The 20,374-nt window shown below is 43.3% G+C and overlaps 1 protein-coding gene across 38 annotated transcripts in view; it reads left to right on the top strand.

Annotated features, from left to right (window-relative positions):
- LOC149364999 (basement membrane-specific heparan sulfate proteoglycan core protein-like) overlaps window positions 1-19,105 on the top strand; it is a 332,955-nt gene extending 313,850 nt beyond the window's left edge. For all 38 annotated transcript variants that reach the window (XM_089575062.1, XM_089575025.1, XM_089575031.1 and 35 more), the window contains 7 exons: window positions 558-735; window positions 5,582-5,716; window positions 7,655-7,880; window positions 8,234-8,317; window positions 10,407-10,507; window positions 10,578-10,725; window positions 17,605-19,105. In XM_089575062.1, the coding sequence (XP_089431188.1) occupies window positions 558-735; window positions 5,582-5,716; window positions 7,655-7,880; window positions 8,234-8,317; window positions 10,407-10,507; window positions 10,578-10,725; window positions 17,605-17,656 (924 nt within the window). In that variant the 3' untranslated portion in view covers window positions 17,657-19,105. The remainder of the gene's footprint in view (window positions 1-557; window positions 736-5,581; window positions 5,717-7,654; window positions 7,881-8,233; window positions 8,318-10,406; window positions 10,508-10,577; window positions 10,726-17,604) is intronic.
- The last annotated feature ends 1,269 nt before the right edge of the window (window positions 19,106-20,374 follow it).

Consider the following 20,374-nt stretch of genomic DNA (forward strand, 5'->3'; position numbering starts at 1 on the left):
CATAGCCTTAGTCGCTTTGGGATGTTAAACCCCATAAAACTAAACTAAACTAGCAATGTAATGGCATGATCGCTGAATGGCAAAACCTCCTCCTTCTTTCCTGGCACACCTTGTGATGGTGCCCCGTACCAACATTCCCCAGAGCGTCCCTTAGCCACACCTCATGCGTTGCAAGCCATACCGAGCACAGTAGTAGAAGGAAAGGTAACTGTTATGGCGAGCTTCGTTTTTAATGATGAAGCAGCATGCAAATACGACAGCAACTTCAAGAATCAGGAATATGGAAGATTTAGAGACAGGTTACCACGCTGAAATATACTGCAGCCAGTTGTCTTGAATAGCAGTAGTTAGTGTAAAAGAACAATGAGGTGACTCGGCAACCTGGCACTTGAGTCATATGACACTATTTTGGTTCATAAATGTCATCAGTCTGTTTTGCAGCACGCTACCCATTTGTGCCATATGCTCTTGCGGTGGGCCTATCTGACATTAATGATAATTTAAAAATTATCATGATTGTTATTATCAATAATTCTTCAACATTTCACTGCTTACAGATTGAAGTGAATGGTGTCAACGTGGACTTGGTTGGTGCGGTGGTAGACGCTGCAAATGTGGATGACTGTGGTGGGAGGGCACCTTGCGAAAAGAATCCTTGCCAGAACCACGGCATTTGCAAGGAACGAGGCCCCAAAGCAGATGATTTTGACTGCATTTGCAAGGCTGGTTACAGCGGTAAGTAAAGTGAAGTGCACACACATCTTTCGCCGTTTGTCTTTGCTGAAGCATTGCCTCATGAGGAACCACTGACTGGGAACCTGGTAGCGCTTCAGGAAAAGCTGGTCTGTTGTTGGCATGGCTAGTTTCTTGGAATTTGTTATGCAAATATGTGAGTAGACCTTGTGGGAACAAGATACTTTTCAGAAAAAAAGAGAGCTCTTGGTACCAGTTTATTGCTCTTCATGGTAATTCACATTGTATGTATGCTGCTATGGGTGAGCATCTGTAAGGGTTTACTTTGGTGTACAAGGTACTAACATGGGTAAAAATATGTGGCTACGAGCAATAAAGTCATTACTGTTTTGCATTTCTACCTCACCTTTATACATTGCTGAGCCAATTTGGCTAAGTGTAATGATAAACCAATAATTAGAAATACACACAAAGTTCTATCTTTAGTATACTGATGAAAACTCATTACTAAGACCTCAAACTTTCTGCGGCAGAAAATTTTAAATTCCACGAATTGAGACTACAGAATCCGCAAAATCACTGGAAGACCTCAAATGCTTCAAAACTGGCTGTTTATATATGGTTTATATTCTGATTCAAGGTACGAATATAGTGTTTTTTTTGTTTTTTTTCTGAGCTTTCGAAGGTAGCTGAAACAACCTTCGCCACCAGGCTTTGAATGCTGCCAGGGGAAGCCAGCATTTTTGATGACCTTGGGGCAAAGTGTGCAGCGTTCATATGCAAAGGATGGAATGGATGGAATGGGGCTATGTGTATGGAAAGGAATTGATGTGTGGGTTGTTGATGAAGAGAAGGCACTGAGTTGAGTCCAGTTGTGAAAGAGTCGAGTTGAGTAGGGAAAGCAATAAAGGGTAAACGGACGCAGGCCCAGGCAGCTCGACACACCGAGTAGTGGGGGCATGGCAGTGATGGCTGCTGTGTGGGAGGCTGCGGGCAATAAAGTAGTGGAGACTTTGGTTAGCTGTATTGTGGCACATGCATCTGACGCATTCCCTCCTAAATATTGTTGATATATTCAGTGCTTCTGTATTTTAGCGTGCCATCTGCATTTCTTTGGAGGACACTCTGCCTATGGCTGGCATGAATAGTTTGAGATTGCATTTTATGCGAAATCATTCATTCCTCGCACCATAACAGGCTGGAACAACCTGCCGTCACACATAGATACTGAGGTTAACTTACAATCCTTTCAGCATTTGTTAAAGCAAACAGATTTTGTATTGTTGTTGTATTATGTGCATTATACTTTTACTTAGTATTTTATTTTGCATTGTTGTTTTGTTTGTGTACTTTACTAGCTTTATTTCATACTTCGTTATTACATGCATTATTTGTTTTATTTCAAGTGCCTGTGCTCTATTTTTATGCTTATATCCCCCCCCCCCCCCCCCCCCCCCCCGCTATGTAATACCCTCACATGAGGGCCCTTAGGGGTATTGTAAATAAATAAATAAATATGTTGATATTTATTTCGAAATTGTCAGGAGCTCTTAAACTTCTATGCCTCATTATATTCATATAAATAAGGTAGAGTACCGTATTTTCCGGTGTATAAGACGCACCCTTGTATAAAACGCACCCCCCATATATGCAGGCCCTCATTGAAAAATTTGGTATATAAGACGCACCCATGTATAAGACGCACCCGTTAGGCTAGTGAAGCTTAATTAAACACGCTTGCGTGACCACCGCGAAATGCACCGTACCTGTGAGAGTGATCGAAAAAGGCAACATTCGCGCCATACCCGCCCACTTTTTAACAAAAAAAAAGAAAGAAAAACGAATGAACTCTCCTTATGTCCATAACATTTTTTTTTTTACTTATAACCTTCGAAGACTGCATCTTCGGATGCGCTATCAGAAAGTTTGCCCATTTCTGGAGGCAACGCAGATGAAACATTCTCTTCGCGCTACGTACGTACTACGTACACGGAGCAAACAAAGTTGCAAAGGGTGAACGAAAAAGAACGCGGGCTTGTCTTGACAATGGCGAGAAACATGATTGTCGCCATCGTTTGGCATTTCACATTACTTTTGCTTGGGGCCTCCGAAACGGCCATGTGTTTGTGATCCCGAAAGTCGTCGTCCCCGTTTCATGATAAAGTTCACTTAAAAATGTTGCACGCGGCGGTCCCAGTATTCAAGTATTAACCGTGTCACAACCGCGTTATCGGTAGCGATATTTTTTCGGTGAAAAAAGCTTGAACATGAACCTGAACAATTTATGGACACGCAAAAAAAAAATAAAAATTTGCGTAAAGACGCACCAGCAAGATTTTTGAAAAAAAGGCGCGTCCTATACACCGGAAAATACAGTAGTCATTTTTCCGTCATACTGTCGTTCCTACTGATGTCCATAACGGCGATGGCATAAAAATCAGGATGTGAAAACACACAATTCCACGGAAAATGCGCAAATTCGCAATTTTTCACGGAATCGCGGTAAACCAGGGGCCTTACTCATTACATGAAGTTAGTTTTTGAGGTCATTTGGCCGACCAGTGCTTTGGTATATAAGAGCCATGCCTGAATCTCGTTTCAGCCTCTCATACCACCACAAAATGATCAGGAATGTGCATTTTATTTGTAAATTGAGATGCTTTAAAGAGGTGCCAGCACATATTCAGCATGCATTTTATCCATGAAGACTTTTACATATACAAACTTTTTCCGTGACAGTTTCTCAGTGCCTGCTTCTGAGGGACAGTTATAGCAGCTTGAACTCAATACGACCACTGCCTACCAGTTGTTTGTTTGCAGTGGCAATAGCACCTGCAGCCTAAATTTCTGTGGCCTAAAATTGGAGTTAGAGCAGACCAGCAATACGCGTTGTGGGGCTGGTTGGTTTATTCTCAATTCTTTTTTTGCGCAGTCAAAGACGACACAATAAGACAAGGGAGACAGAACGAAGCGCAAACTTTCAACTGTTTTATTCACGAAAAGTGCATGTTATCTATACAAAAAAAAAACAAAGAAATGGTTAATCATAGATGCCACATGCAAGCCAAAAACTTGGAAAAAGCACAAAAGAAGGGCACAGGTGACTCACCTCTTATCTAATCTATTTAGAAAGGCAAAATCTTTGTCATACAATGTCGCAGGTGGTGTACTAACACATGAACTACCACCTTTCTTAATATGGTAGGCCTCAGCCAGTTCTCGCGTAAGCGTGTCAGTGCTCCTGCACAAGATGGTAGTGCCTTGGAGCCTTGCATCACACATTGGTTTTTTTGCTTTGTTTTTTTGCCATTTTCTTTTTCACACTCACTAGTGTGTGCCGGCATGTGTGAACCGATACCGTTCCTCAAGGACAAATTGTGCTCCCCTAGGCACTCATTAACACATCGGCCCGACTGCCCAATGTACACATTCCCACACTTCAATGGAATTTTGTATGCTACCCCTTTTTCACACTTCACAAACTGGTTCACATGTTTGATTTTGCAGTCTGAGTTGTTGCTACTATCCTGCGAAACTAGACGACACAGTGAAGAGAGTTTCCTTGAGGCCGAAAAAATCACGGGTACCTTAAGTTTGTTAGCCACGTGCTTGAGGTTGTGAGCCACTTTATGCTGATAGGAGATGACTACAGGTTTCACTCTCTTCTGTGGAACTTCATCCATTGACTTGTTCCTTTTCCTTCCTCGTTCAGTCCTCTTGAGCAGAGCTTCGGCAACTGAACTCACTGCTATCAAGGGATAGCCTGCCTGTTTTAGCTTCTTGATCTAATCGTGAAAGCTTTCCTGCACCATGTGACAACAGGACTTTCTTAGGGATGACTGAAGGCGCATCAAATCACTGTTTTTGATTGCTTGGAATCAAAAGGCAATAATTTCTTCTGTGCACGCGGTTGGTATTTCCAGCAAAAGCCCTCGTCCCTAAGGGTTATTTTCAAGTCTAAAAAATTGCAAACAGCTGTCATTAGCGAGTTCAAAAGTAAAATCCAATCCTTTGGCGAGTCGTCTAAAATTAGTAAGAACGTCCTCCACGATTTGCGTATAGGTCAAAGGTGAGTGTTTCTTCGAAACAATGACAAAATCATCTACATATCTAAAAATCTTTAGCGTGCTACTGTTTTCAAGCGCCTCAGCCAAAGATCTGCCTACACTGGCGAGAAAAATGTTGCAAAGCTCCGGGGCCACGCATGACCCGATACAGATTTCATTCTTCTGTACATAATCACATTCTTTAAAAGAAACAGTGGTGGAACTGAGATAACTCTGAGAGTACTAAGAAGTTGTCAACCGAAATGTTGTTCATGTGTTAGTACACCATCTGTGACATTGTATGACAAAGATTTTGCCTTTCTAGATAAATTAGATAAGAGGTGAGTCACCTGTGCCTTTCCTTTGTGCTTTTTCCGAGTTTTTGGCCTGCACATGGTGTCTATGATTAACAGAGTACACTGTGGGGCCAGTTGGTCATACATAATCTGAACGAACAAACATAGCGTTTAAACAGGTCCTGTTTAAACGCTACATTTGTTCGTTCGATTGTCTATGATTAACCTTTTTTTTTGTTTTTTTTTTTGTATAAATGTCATGTACTTTTCGTGAATAAAACAGTTGAAAGTTTGCGCTCCGTCATGTCTCCCTTGTCTTATTGTGTTGTCTTTGTGTGCGGAAAAAAGAATTCTTAGAACTAGAGGTTTTGAAAAATGTCAAAGGCATTTTATGCAGCCCTGCACAAAGATTTGTATGCTCCTGCGCAGGTACTGGAAGTTTATCTGCTCAGTGCTGATAAACTGTCAGTAATTTTGCGCTGTTAAGTGGTGCCACAGAATACTATGTTGAAATTTAACTTGTTGTTTCACCCTGTCACCTTACAGGCACGACTTGTGAGACACAGGAAGACTTCTGCTTGCAGATCAATCCCTGCCGCAACAATGCAGAGTGCGTTGGATTAGCCAACTCTTACAGGTGCAACTGTCCCAGAGGCTTTAAAGGCCCCAACTGTGAATCGGGTGAGCACGCCGTTTTGATTTTTAAACAAGATGCTTTATGTGCACTGCAGCTCCATTTCAGTGCGCACTTATGTTCCAACTATTAAATGAGTTAACTTTTGCGTACTCCAAAAAACCGTAGCATCATAGACAGCAAAACTACTAGTGAGGTTCTCCTATCTACTTGCATAGCTTGTGTTAAAAAAATGATGGAAGCTGAGTTCAGCTGGAAACTGATTGTAAGCAGTTCACTTCCATAAGCATAGTGTTGGCTTTCAAGAAGCATTACCAACAAGCAGAAAGTGCTACTAATTAACACATCATGTAGCCCTGCTAGTTTGTCAGAAATTATGCTTGTAGTGTCCTTCTGGTGTGAGGGCACAGTGCAAAGTTTCAGCCACATTTTTCGTTACTCAGTCATCAACCTTGAGATCACAAACTGCATGAGTGCACAGCCATTTATTTATCATTGCAAGTGTTCCCATAATGCTCTGGCTAGTCAATAGTTTCTTTAGCCACTAGTCAGCTGTTGGAGTCGGCCCTTCTGCAATGCTTTTATGTTTCTTGTACTTTTGTTGTAGGTGATCAGGATGCATTCTAGAAGAGTTAGAAAACTTTCTTTGACTGGCCAACATATTGTGCATCATGATAAAATATGCAAACAAAAAGGCTGGTGTCTCAAAACTTAATAAAGCCATCGCATCTTGTACTTTGTAAGCTATTTGTATAGCTTGTCTTTAAGCATTGCTGTATTACCCAACGACAATGTTTCTTTACTTTGCGTCTTGTGCTTCATATTACTGTCATCCTTGCTAACCAAAATTAGTTTTTTAAGATCTTGGATTAGTTTTTTATACATTCTGAATATGAAAATGCCATTATTCTACAGAACTAATTTGCCTTGCTGGGAAAGCATTCGGTATGTGCTTACAGCTTGCCATCAGTAAGCACAAGCTTCAGTATGCACAAGTTTTTGTGTGCGAGCACTTATAGTGGCCATTCCCCACATTAGGCATTGTTTGTTTGTTTCAAGCCTGTTTTATGGCAGGCTTCCCAGGGTGCGTGCGTGCGCGTGTGTCTGTGTGTGTGTGCACGTGTACTCATGTACTTACACAGACAGCCTGTTCTCTGGATTGCATACAAACTGCCCACTATGGCATGTGGCAGTTCAGTTAATGATTGGCTGCCAGAGGTTGCTCAGCAGAGTAACCTGAGCCACACCCTATCGGTGGCTGCACTTGCCATCGCAGGGCACAGGAGCATCATCGCTTAACCGTTGCACCACTACGCAAGGAGTGGTGTGAGGACTCGACTCCCAGGGATCTATGAATGTAAAATCAAAAATGAACCAAACACCAGAACTGGTGTGAAAACTGAAGTGCTAGCGCACGTAATTCGCATTTCCTACCTACGCAAACTGCCATTCTTTTCCCTGTAATTCATTGGCATTTGAAGCGGCGCTCAAATTTTATGCAAGGACTCGAAGAAATATTGTCGCATTGTTCTCTTTCCTGGCGAGCAAATGTAAGTCTAATGCTATGGCAGCAGTTGCCAGGCTATGCTTATGTACCAAATTTCAAGTAATTGGCTACAAATTTTGTATTGGAGTACAGCCAAAAGTTTAAAATGCAATGCTGGAGTTCCTTATTCTTGAAACCATATCGGTATTTTCTGAGCTGTGTACTGTGTTCATTTTTTTTTTATGCAGTACTAGCTGTGCCAGCAAACGGGCCACATCATATTAACATCAGTGCCCCTGAAATGTAGTTAAGTGTTGCAACTGCGCTTGTACGCATGGAGCCGAGGGCTAAGATACTGTGTGACACACCCTGTGTGTCTCGCCGTTTGATGTCACCGTATTACAGCTCTGAAGTGCCATTGAAAAACCCTGCATTGCACTATTAGGTGCATGATTTCTTGCTAGTAGCCTTATGAAGGAGCTGACCCTGGTCTGTGCAGGCACCACCTTTGACGAGTGCGCAAACTTCAATGGAGATGGCTGGGTTACATTGAGCAAGGAGAGACTGGTGCACACTGCAAGCAATGATCCCGAAGTGATCAAACTCAGCTTCTTGGCCAAGGACCGCAATGGAATCCTGCTTTTCCAAGGCCAACCACGTGGCGTTGAAGCAAGGGGCCAGGACTACCTTGCACTGGCGCTTGTTAATGGTCACCTTGAGTTTAGGTATGCACGAACTTGCTTGTTGTTTTTATACAAAGTCAGTTATGTTACTAGAGTTTGACATCTAGTCACTGTGGAACATAATTAATGATTTTGAATTTAAGGATTGGCCTGCATACTGAAATATAAATGAAATTTAATGAGCGGTAAATTTTTTACAGGGAATGCAGATCAAAATGCATAGCAGCAGTAGGTAAATCAGTAGCAGTGAACTGTCAATGCAGTGCTTTATTCAATATTTTTACCCATAATTCTCAAGTCTTGTGCTTTCTCATCTGCTGCCTGGTTAGATTTTTCTGAAAGGCAAGGATAAGACTTGTGGTATCATTCTGCATGCTTTTTGTTTTTTTGTCTAGCTATGAAATGGGAAGCGGTCCTGCTGAAATTCTATCAGAAGAAAGAGTTGACGACGGACGAATGCATACAGTGGAGCTCATAAGGTAAGCCTTAGAAAGCCTAACTAATGCTGAAAATAGTTCAGTCTTGACTGGGAAGCTGACACATGCACCTGGCTTTGAAGCTGCCCAATACATTCAAGCTTATTACACTGATCCCTGTAAGGCATGCAGTGTGCAGTGAAGAATTTCTTATAAGGTAATAATCCTTGTCTGTTCTCATTGTATCATGCAAGAGCTCTCAAAGTTGCATTTTTAATTTATGCATGGAGGCTTGTAAGCCCAGGGCAGCTTGAGAATTTCAGCAAATGCATTGTTGGGGTCGCTGCTCAAAGTTGGGGTCGCTGCTCAAATAAAAAGAAAAAAACCTTCCAAAGCTCTTGCAAAATCCTTGCATAAATATGGCTTGGGAGCAGGCTACAGAAAGTTAGCTTTATGCATCCATGCCCCTTAGAAGTCTTGGCTATCTGATCTGCCTACCCATTGAGGAAGACTGATGCATCTGCATCTTAGGTTTCCCAGTCTTGACTCCACGTTGAGGCATAAACACAAGCAAGAGAGAATGTTCTTGTTGGGCTTATCGCAAGCAAAGAGTAGTCACTGAATTGATGGGCTTCTTTACCGCCCATCCATTACAACCCATTATAGCTGCCGTGGCGGCTTAGTTGGCATGGCGTTCAGCTGCCGACCTGAAAGACACTGCTTCGATCCTGGCTGCAAAGGTTGCATTTTGAAGGAGATGAAATGCTAGACGCCCATGTACTGTATGAAGTCAGTACATGTTAAAGAACTCCAGGTGGTCAAAATTATCTGAAGCCCTACACTGTGGTGCCCCTCACAGCCTGAGTTGCATCGGGACGTTAAACCTCATAAAAAAAGAAAGAAAAATGCAACCCATTAACACTTATTCCCTGTTACAACCTCTTCAATAAAGCACAATCTTTATCTCGGGCAGCTTGCTGAAGGCAGGGAAGGCTCTAGTGTTTAACACCCCAATGAGTGTTCTACATTGCTGCCGCTGAAAGCAGACACTGCACCCTTTTTTTAATGCTCCTGCAAGGTTGCGAGCAGCATTAGGTATGCTCATCTGAGTGTTGCCGCTAGCAAGTGCTTCTGAGCCACTCAAATAACAACCCTGCCTGACCAAAATAATACTTGAAAGATTTGTTGGGCTAAATCCTCTCCCGTGAGCATGCGCTATATGCGAGTTTCATGGCAGGCTGCATGCAACACCTTTTTTTTTTTTTTATGGGGGAGGGGGGGGGGGGGGGTTGCAAATCCTTTTGCGCAGCTTTAACGTTTCAATTCAAGGGAGAACTTTACAAAATTTTAAGCCATGCAAAGCATTTGTCATGTACAGTTTCAAATTACTTGCTGTCTGTAAGTTTCTAATGAATGTGTCATGTGCAGTTACTGCGACCTACTCAGAGAAACTGCGCATTTACCATTTTTATAAATTAACTTGCAGGACCAGCATCTATTTAACAAATTTTTTGTTAGAAGTAATGCTAAATGGTTAAAAGGATCTGTCTCTCTCTCTGTATCTCTAATTATCCTGAGAATTTGGATTATGTCCACACTTTCTTTGCTTGTGGGTTGCGGAGGCATGTCCGAGCTCACGTGATGAACAGACCTTGAATGCTATTAGGTGATACTGACTGGAGACTAAAAGTAACCCATGTGTTGGCAAATACAGTCTGTACAGTCTTCTCACAGTGCCAGGATCATAGCAATACCATCAAAGCATGGAGCCATCACAGTTACCCGAGGCACTTGATAACAATGCTGTACCCTTGCTCAAGCTGGTCCAACTTTTCTTTGTAGCTCATGAGTTTTAGTTGTAGATTCGTCACGCAGTCAGCACCTCAAGAACATGTTATTTTGTATCCTGAGGACTTGTGCTTCTTGCAAATTCCTTGAGGCTTTCGTTCATAGTTATTCTTTTTGACAATTTTAGCCCCAGAATCTTGAGCCAACTTCACAGGACACTGCCAGTTGCAAAGTTGCAGTGTATGCAGAAAAACACTGCATTGGGTGTGTGTGGACAAGGCTATGGCTTTTAATGCAGATAAGCACTCAGTGCACAGCCAGGAGATACTATACGCTTATTCAAGGTGCTATTGTATCATTGCAGGAAAGGAAAATTGGGCATACTGAAAGTCGATAACAAGGAAGTCCATGGCGAATCTGCAGGCCTCTTAGTAATGCTGAACACTAAAAGTGACATCTTCATTGGTGAGTTGTGTGGCTTTTCCTGGTGGAGCTGCAAAGGAGCCATCGTCCCAATGTGATTTCCTTTCTGCAGGTGGTGTCCCTGAACCAAGGAAAATGACAGCAGAGCGATACCAAAAAGGCTTCACTGGCTCCATAATGAATGTACAGATCCAGGACTCTGGTGTTATTAACTTATATGGAGACTCACTCAATTCAGCCAACGCTGACGAGTGTGAAGGGTAAGTTGTATTCTTGTGTTAGTCAAGAGCGGCACAAAGTTAAAACTTCATCTGGTGGTTGCAGTGGCTGTAAATTTTAAAATCAGAAAGAGAGACTTTAATGAATACAGGAGAGGTCTTCATGGTTGTTAGCCTAGCATGCTAACAACCATAGCTGTAAATAATAACTAACAAGCTAATAACTATTAACCAGTGAGGCAGGCTATTGCTAACTGAAGTGCAATTAAGCATATTTTTTCCAACAGAGAAAGTTGTGTGGAGTAAGAAAGGCATTTGACCTCTCTCTTAGAAATAACCGCTCTTTCTCTGGGGGTCGTAGCAACATTTAATGCAGAAATGCATTTTAGGGCGATGCTGGCATCACTTTTACATCTGTGATGCAGAGCTCACTTCAATAACAGTCCAGACCCAGCTCGTTTAGATAACAAAAAAGAGCACCCATGCACATGGCCCGCAGGGGCACCTTGTGTAACGAGGTGTTGATGCTTGGCACCACCACGGACCCTTAGCCCCCATACCGAAGCTGTCATCCGTACCGTGGCGATAGGTTGAGAGGTGGAGGGAAGAAACCATGAACGGTGGCGGTCGAGGAAGTGGTCAATCCTCGGCCGATGGGCTCCTCGTCTGTCTAGCGGGCGGGGAGTCCCGGGACCTTCCTCTGTGTATAAGGGTGAATCAGAGGCGACAAACTATTAGGAACCCTTAGTCAGTACATGCCGTATGGATAAATCTGCAAAAAAATCTGATTGGCCCCCAAAAAGGGGTTGCACCGATATGAAAAAATTGATGCCACAGAAACCAGAAACGTTTCCGAAGTTTTTCATGGTTCACTCAAATACTGATGAACCGGCAGCCAACTTGTCTGCATTTGTCATCGCCAGCACCCTAAAAAGCTGTGTAGGCAAAGACTACAAAGCAAAAAAGCAACGAACCGGAGATCTCCTTGTAGAAATATGCACAAAAGAACAAAGCAACAAACTGATGTCATTACAGAATCTTGGTGTAATGAGTGTGCAGGTAACTGCACACCGCACCCTTAACCAGTCAAAGGGCGTCATCTCCGAATATGAACGCCTACAGAGTACCGATGCGGAAATGGAAGAGGAACTAGCTGAACAAGGAGTAATAGCAGCCCGACGAATAACCATCCGGAGAAACAATGCTGAAATCAAGACAAAACACATTGTCCTAACTTTCAATAGCACAACTCTGCCTGATTCCATCCACGCCACATACCTCCATTGTAAAGTCCGCCCATATATACCAAATCTGAGACGATGTTTCAAATGCCAGCGCTTTGGACACAGCATGTTGGCTTGCCGGGGTAAACCCACTTGTGTCACATGCGCAGAAGACGCACATACCGAGGAAAGATGCGAACGCACACCGAAATGCATTAACTGTAACTGTGCACATGGCGCGTACTCCAGGTCGTGCCCAGTCTGGAAAACAGAAAAACGAATTATAACTTTTAAGACCACAGAAAACATGTCCTACCTTGAGGCAAAAAAACCTCTTTCCAGCAGAAAGGGACATACTCCGAAGCGGTGACGCGGGGACCGCCGCCGCCTTCAGTTTATGTCGGCACACAGGTTGATCCGATGGACCTGGTGTCGACGCCCAAGTCCCCACCCCAGAAGCCGGTGGCACAGTTCACAGGGCTGAAAATTTCGCGAGAAGACCACGCGATCCTCGCCGGAGGCCCTCAGGCCCTACTTTCAGCAGCGGCATCCTCGGCAACAGACACCCAGAACAGCTCTGCTGAACTGGACCTGTCGCCCCACCCCTCTAAGAAGGCAACTGCTGGTCCAAGAGACTCTGCCGCTGTAGCAGGGCCTGGTTCAGCGGTGCCAACAAAAAAGACGAATGCGAAGGCCACGGGCCATCGCAACCAAGAAGCATCCTCCACGTCCACCGTGGAGGATATGGATGTCAGCGAAAGCCCGCCGACATCTAAAACTCGCACATCTGCGGCGTCTTCGCGGAAATCCGGCGCCACGACAGTGGCGATGGATTCAACTCCTGGTTCGCCACCGCTGCAGCAGCGGCGCGACTCCCTAGAGAAAAAAGGGAAACCACTCATCACTCCTCCTGAAAATAAGTAACTATCCCCAATCCCCAGCTTATCACAATGGCGTATCTAATACAATGGAACTGTAGAGGTCTGCACAGAAACTACACAGACATAACCGATATGCTCAAAACAATGGCACCTACAGCTGTGTGCTTGCAAGAAACGAACCTTGGGCCACAGCACACAAACATCCTAAAAAAATATAATATTTTCCGGAAAGACCGAGTGCAAGCTAGCCGACTCTCGGGAGGCGTCACTATCATTGCGCAAAGCGATGTCCCTGCAAGAGAGGTATCATTAAAGACAAACTTAGAAGCGGTCGCAGTAGACATCATTAGCCATAAAACAATAATAATATGCTCTGTGTACATACCACCACACTACACAATAGCCATGCATGACCTAGAAGAACTTCTGAAACAGTTGCCAGAGCCATATGTAATAATAGGGGATTTTAACGCACACTCCTCATTCTGGGGAAGTGAGCATACTGATTCCAGGGGTCAGCTCATCGAGGATTTTATTCTTTCGAATAACATATGTTTAATGAATACGGGAAAAGCTACGTACTGCTGCCCCAGCTCTGGAAAAATGACCTGCATCGATTTAGCATTTGCATCACCATCTGTTTTTAATGATTTTATTTGGGATGTTTTAGATGTTAAAACTAACATCAGCTACATTCATCCTCCCTACGAAGCCACGGCGATGGAAAATTCATCTCGCCGATTGGGCACTTTTCAGAACGAAGGCCCCACTAGAAAAAGAATATGCCGAAACCCTTACTATAGAAGAACTAAATGAAAAATTTGTCACATGTTTAATATCTGCAGCAATAGAAGCCATCCCACAAACGTCTGAAATTGCACGAAAAACACATAAAGTTTGGTGGTCAAATGAATGCACATTGGCTAAAAAGCAGCAAAACAAGGCTTGGGGCAACCTTCACAGATATCCCACTGCAGGAAACTTGCTCACCTTCAAAAGGGCTAGAGCCAAAGCACGATATATTAGACGCAACGCAGAAAGGGCATCATGGCAACAGTACATATCCTCAATAAACAGCTCAATATCATCAAAGAAAATGTGGGAGCAGGTGCGGAAATTCACAGGGAATTTTACTCCTTTTACATTTCCAATGCTAACAGCCGGTACTCAAACAAGATTAGAAGAGCAGGCCAAAATATTGGGTGAGCATTTTTCCACAGTTTCAAGCTCATCCAACTACACACACACATTTCAAAAGCACGAAACAATAGTAGAAAAACAAAAACTTCCCTTCAGAACATGCATACATGAAGACTACAATCAGCTTATTACAATGCAGGAACTAAACACTAACATCCGGTAAAAATACAGCACCAGGCCCAGACAATATATATTATGCCATGCTTGCTCACCTCTCTGAGACTGCCATAGAGACTCTCCTAAAATTTTTCAATAAAATATGGATGAGTGGAGAAATCCCCCATGCATGGAAAGAAGCAATCATAGTACCCTTCCTAAAACCTGGCAAACCACCAACTAGTCCCACCAGTTACAGGCCAATAGCACTCACTAGCTGCATAGCAAAATCATTCAAAAGCATTCTAAACATCAGACTAACCTTCATACTTCAGTCCCGGCAACTTTTAGATATATACCAATGCGCGTTTAAAAAGACATGTTCCACAACCTATCACCTTGTATGCTTTGAGAACACAGTCCGGGAAGCGTTCATCCACAACCAACACTGTATCGGGGTCTTCTTCGACCTAGAGAAGGCTTATGATACCACGTGGAGGTTCGGTATCCTCCTTGACCTAGCGTACCTAGGTATCTGTGGCAGGATGCCGAGCTGTTTGAGCGACTTCCTGACCAATTGCACGTTCAGAGTCCGCCTAGGCGCAACCTTCTCCAAGACTTTTTACCAAGAAACTGGTGTACCCCAAGGGTGCATCCTCAGCACGATCTTATTCGTCATCAAAATGAACTCCATAGGAAAAGTAATCCCAAAATCCATAATGTACTCAGTTTACGTAGATGACCTCCAAATAGCATGCATGTCTTCCAGCATACCTACCTGTGAGCGACAGATACAAATAACAATAAATAAACTGGCTACCTGGGCTGATAGAAACGGATTTAGATTTTTCCCTCAGAAAACAGTAGCGGTTCTGTTCTCTTTGAGACAAGGCCTACAGGCCGACCCCACACTACATCTAAACCAAACCCCATTACCTGTCAAACAAGAGCATAAATTTCTAGGGATAACTTTCGATAAAAAGCTCACTTTCTTGCCACATATAAACAGCTTAAAGAATAAAGCTTCCCAGGCCCTCAATGTGCTGAAACTACTGTTAAGAAAACGCTGGGGGTCTGATAGGGCTTCCCTGTTACATATATATCGTTCTCTGGTTCACTCTAAGTTAGACTATGGGTCCATAGTATACGGCTCAGCAAGACCGTCCTACATGAAACGACTGCATCCTGTCCACAATCTTGGTTTGAGGTTGTCTTCCGGTGCTTACAGAACTTCCCCAATAGCAAGTCTGTATGTGGAAACTAATGAACCTTCCTTAGAAGATCGAAGAACTGCAGTAACTTTTACATACATCCTCAAAATCCTTTCTCACCCCAAACATCTCTGTTACCCAATTGTCACGAAATGCCCATCCCGAATACTCTTCAACAACAAACCCCACGCGATTAAGCCGTTGCTCTTGTGCTTCGAAGAAAAATGACAAGCTCTGAACATACTAAATGAAATTAAAAATATTGCCCCAAGACACGAAGCGCTACCACCGTGGTACACTTTCCCCACAGTGTGTGACGTCACACTAACACGACTCAGGAAAACCTGTACACCACACGACCATATAATACAAGAATATCTAGCACTACAAGAAAAATACAGAAATTGTACTGCATTTTATATTGATGGGTCAAAAACTCATGGTCATGTAGGAAGCGCAGTAATACGAGGAAAAAATAAAAATGCAGTACGACTGCCCTCATGTGCTACAGTTTTCACTGCTGAGTGTTATGCCATTTGTGTTGCGGTACAGAAAATAACAAGTGAAAACATCAAAAACAGCATCATTTATACAGATTCACTGAACGTCCTTACAGCATTAAACTCCAGAAATGCCACGGAGCCATTGATAGGAAGCATCATACACAATATAGTAAAGGTCACAACACAAAAACATGTTATAAAATTCTGCTGGGTTCCCAGTCACGTTGGCATTAGGGACAATGAGAGAGCCGACGTGTGTGCTGCACAAGCCAGAACCATGGAAATAAAACATGTGAATTTGCCTCCTAGGGATTACATAAAGTTAGTACGTAGCAAACTGAGCGAAATGCAAGCTTCCTGGGGAAAATGAAGGAAACAACAAGCTGCATACTGTAAAGCCCATTTTAAAAGAATGGAAATCAAGCCGCCGTAAAGAGCGTTTTATCGAAGTAATTTTATGTCGTTTACGCATAGGTCACACACACATCACCCATAACTTCTTATTAACAAAAAATGACAAACCTGTGTGTGAAATGTGTGGTGAGGAGCTCACAGTTAATCACATTTTAATTTCTTGTTCGCATCTCGAAGAACTTAAAAAAAAAAATTTTTACTGCATGTTACTATGAACACATTCTATTTCATCCCGCATTGCTTTTAGGTGAGCAAACACTCAAGTTTTCACTTGTTTGCAAGTTTCTAAAGAAAGCCAACGTTTTAAGTCTAATATAATGTATCATCTATACACTTAATATAACATCATCTAACCTTGTGTTTGGCGCATGATAGCCACAGTTGCTTATGCGCCATAAAACTCCATATAACTAACTAACTAACCATGCACATGGGTCTTAGGTAGGAGGGTAGTTATCCATGCTTTCCGGTCGAGATAGTAAGAAGAGGAAGGAGCAGTGGACGACAAAGAGGATAGCCGTGATGGAAAGTACAAGGCTTCTGTGTAAGCTCCCGTGAGAGGAGAAGTTGCAGTGATCCTCACTATACTCAATTGCCAACTTAAATATTAGAAAGCCAAGGAAAAAACTGCTTTTTTTCGCAACGAATTTGCTAGGCACGTCTTGTTACAAGAAACTTCCGTGGATGGTGCCAGCTGCACCTGTGACAGAGAAGCTAGTGGGCAGAGAGCAGCGCACTAGGACCGCCACGGTGGCTCAGTAGTTACGGTGCTCGGCTGCTGACCCAAAAGACACGGGTTCAGTCTCGGCCGCAGCGGTAGTATTTCGATGGAGGTGAAATGCTAGAGGCCCATGTACTATGTGACATCGCTGCACATTAAAGAACCCCAGGTGGTTGAAATTATCCAGCGCACTCTACTACGACGTCCCTCATAGCCTGAGTCACTTTGGGACGTTAAACTCCATAAAATCAAACCAATGAAAACCAACCAATGCACTAGGTGGCCAGACACAACTTTGTGTGGTCGAACTATTTTGCGGACTGACGCAGATATGGAGGCTCCACTCACATAGCCTTCGCTTTACTGCGAAGAAAAGCTGTCGCTGGATATAATCACTAGCACAGTCGATGGAAAGGAATTTCCATAGTAGTAACACTCAGCATTCATGCGTATATCAGCATATATTTTTAATGCTACGATAGAAGTCTGGTCTTATCAGCACGTGGCTCTAAACTGCAAGTTGAGTTCACATTCACTTTAGTGCCGCAAATACGATGTTCATTAAACACTCACCTTATCAAGAATTATATTCTGTGTGAATTGTATTTTCTGACACTGAGTTGGCAGGGAGTGTACTTCTGACACCATGCAACAATCTTTTTCTTTTTTCAGGCATGTGGGAAGTGGAGATTACTTCACGAACTTTGGGATGAGCAACAAGTGACCTTCTGCAGAGCAGCTATTTTCCCAAGCTTTCCATTAGCTTTTTTTTTTCTTCAATCATGGCGCTAGAGCAAGACTGCTTTATTCAGTGGGCAGGGGAAAAAGCCAGTTTTCCCCTCTCCAGATGATAGGTGTCACGCGTCAACGTTTTTGTTCTCCTGTTCATCTAATAGCAGCCGATGTGTTTTTCTTCCTTGCAGAGAGCGAGTTTTTGTGAAGGCAAACTATTTTCATAGCATGATATCGTTCACTCTAGTCTCGTGTATTTTTTAGTTGTGCCTCTTTATTTTGAAGCGAGCAGCAAGCTTCATTCAAGCACTCTAAATGCATGCGCATCTTTTGTTCTGAAAGGGATGATAGCATTGCTGCAAGATCCTGCCGCAAGTGAAGGTTGCTTCTTATGCTTCATTCTAGGAAACAGCCTTGAGGTTTGCACTTCATCTATGCATGTCAACGTTGTTTCACAAACACATGGAGTGCATTTAGTTCACTCATCACAGATTCACTGCACCGTCATTTTGTTTGTCTGGGAGCCTTTCATTTTTGTTTTGTTTGAACTGTGAGACAGGCACTCATCGTTGGCATATCTGCATCTTTGTTTGATGGCGAGACAACTCACTGTTTCTGCGTGGACCGAGACGTGTGCACGAGGGCATTTACGGCCATGTTTCCAACTGCGTCAAGCTGCATGGTGTGACCACAGTCTGCTTCTGTGCATAGCAGTTGTGCCAAATGTTTGTTTGCATGGTGGTGTCCTCATACCGGTGAACCCCCCTTTTGCTGCCCCATTTTCAGGTTTTTCTTTCTTTTTGTTTCACTTTATTTCTGTACTTGCAAAAAAGATATATATATACATACACTGCTTTATGTACTGCTTTTGACCCTCGTAGAATGTGTGAATGCACATTTGTCCCTTTTCAGGACAAGTGCCAAGATGGGTGCACTTAGAAGAGGAGATTGTATAAAATTGCTTATTTATGATGGCAAGCTTTTCTACTTTTTTTATGCATATTTGCAATGTGTAGTGCACGTGACTAGAATGCGATCAAATACAGGCAGCAGTTATTTTGTCTGGTTTAATGTTCTCGTGAGTTGCGTTCAAGTTGATTTCACCACAAAATTGTATCGTTAAGCTGCAGTCAAGGTTTCTTTGTTGCCTCTGCAAAGGTTTGTCTTCGCAAGAGCAGTGTTGGTGGTTTTGTTGAGAATGGACTACCAAGCATTCAAGAAAGGTGTCTGATTTCGGTAAAAATCTTAAGTGTGTACATATTCAGAGTGTTGACTGCAGCTCTGGTGGTGTCACTGCCATTTACAATTCTCTTTTTGTTTTCATTGCGCTGTGCTGGTTACTTTGGAGACCCCAACAGCAGCTGCAATTACTTGGTTGCGCCTAGTTTCACCGCTGCTACTGCCTCTCGAAATTGCAATAAAGCTGATGTTTGTTAATGTTCGGGTGGGTTTGTGTGTACTGTCACTTTCACACAAGCCAGCAACAGGCTTTTAATGTACATGCACATTAGTGCAGTTGAAGAGCTAGATGATGTTCTACAAATTATATTAAGCAGCTACATTTTCTCTACATCACATAAAGCTTTTGTGCTTTTCTTGTGCAGTTAAAATTCGTACACTTATCATACTTGTTTTCCCATGTGGATAATGGCCAAGGCACACAGTAAAGCATGCTTTTTATGAATGATGCTGTCTGAAATGGCAATGACAAGGCTATTGTTTGATTGAAAGGTCCTTAATTAGACTATGAGCTGCCCCATATGTCAGTGTTGACAGCACTGTTGCTTGAGGTTTAGTACTATGTTTGTGACGGTAAGTGTGCCGCACGGCATAAAACATGGTGTTAGTGACAAACGGTATAATACGTTATAAAAACGCATGAAGCCCGGTTGCGTGTACAAAGTCACATGAGCTTCGGGCGTAAATGTTTTTTGTTAACCGCACGTGCAAACTAGTCATTGTTTGAAGACAGGCCTGCCTCTTGAACTCGAGCGCGCACCAGCGAAGTTCCTGGGCATGTCCATAGTAGGTGGTGGACATTGGTGTTGGAAGCAGGTGCTTCGCAGTGACGGCATTTTTGCGGCGCAGGAATCTTGTCACTTTGCCACTGGTTGCGAACGGCAGGCGTAAGGGCCACACCGACACGCAGTCTCGTCAGAGAGACCTCCTCCACCCGTGATAGGTTGGGGGGAAGGGGGTAGGTACACGGGGGAATAAGAGCACATGTACGCTGCCTGAGGGAGGCTGAAGATGTTAGATGTGTCAGAAGTGGATGTGGTGGCAAAGAGGCAGGTGGAGTTTGTGGAATGTCAGTCACACGAGATATCATGTCAGGTGCGATGGTGTGGACATCCGTGTGAGCTTGAACCCGCTGGATGAGTATAGGCACCGGGTAAGATTTACAAGCAGCATGTATGGCCTGGGAAACCCAAAGGGTACCACGGACTTTCTTTAGCTGCTTCACAGCTTCTTGTGAATGGGTACATAGGTGCACCTGGTTATAAAGAGGGTCGTCAGGTAAAGCTGCTATGGCATTCAATATTGCTTGCAGCTCCAAAGGAAGAGATGAAGTGTCAGTAGAGTAGGTTTGTTGGCCATAGAGTTGAGGGTGTGTCGGGCTTATAAAAGCAGTTGATCCTCCTGTTGGGGTTATGGCGACATCTGTGTAAAGAGTACAGCTGTCATGTTGCGTAGAAAAAGCTTGTGGTAA

Source organism: Amblyomma mixtum, chromosome 2 (assembly GCF_055824585.1).
Source record: "Amblyomma mixtum isolate Tamu chromosome 2, ASM5582458v1, whole genome shotgun sequence".
NCBI lineage: Eukaryota > Metazoa > Arthropoda > Arachnida > Ixodida > Ixodidae > Amblyomma > Amblyomma mixtum.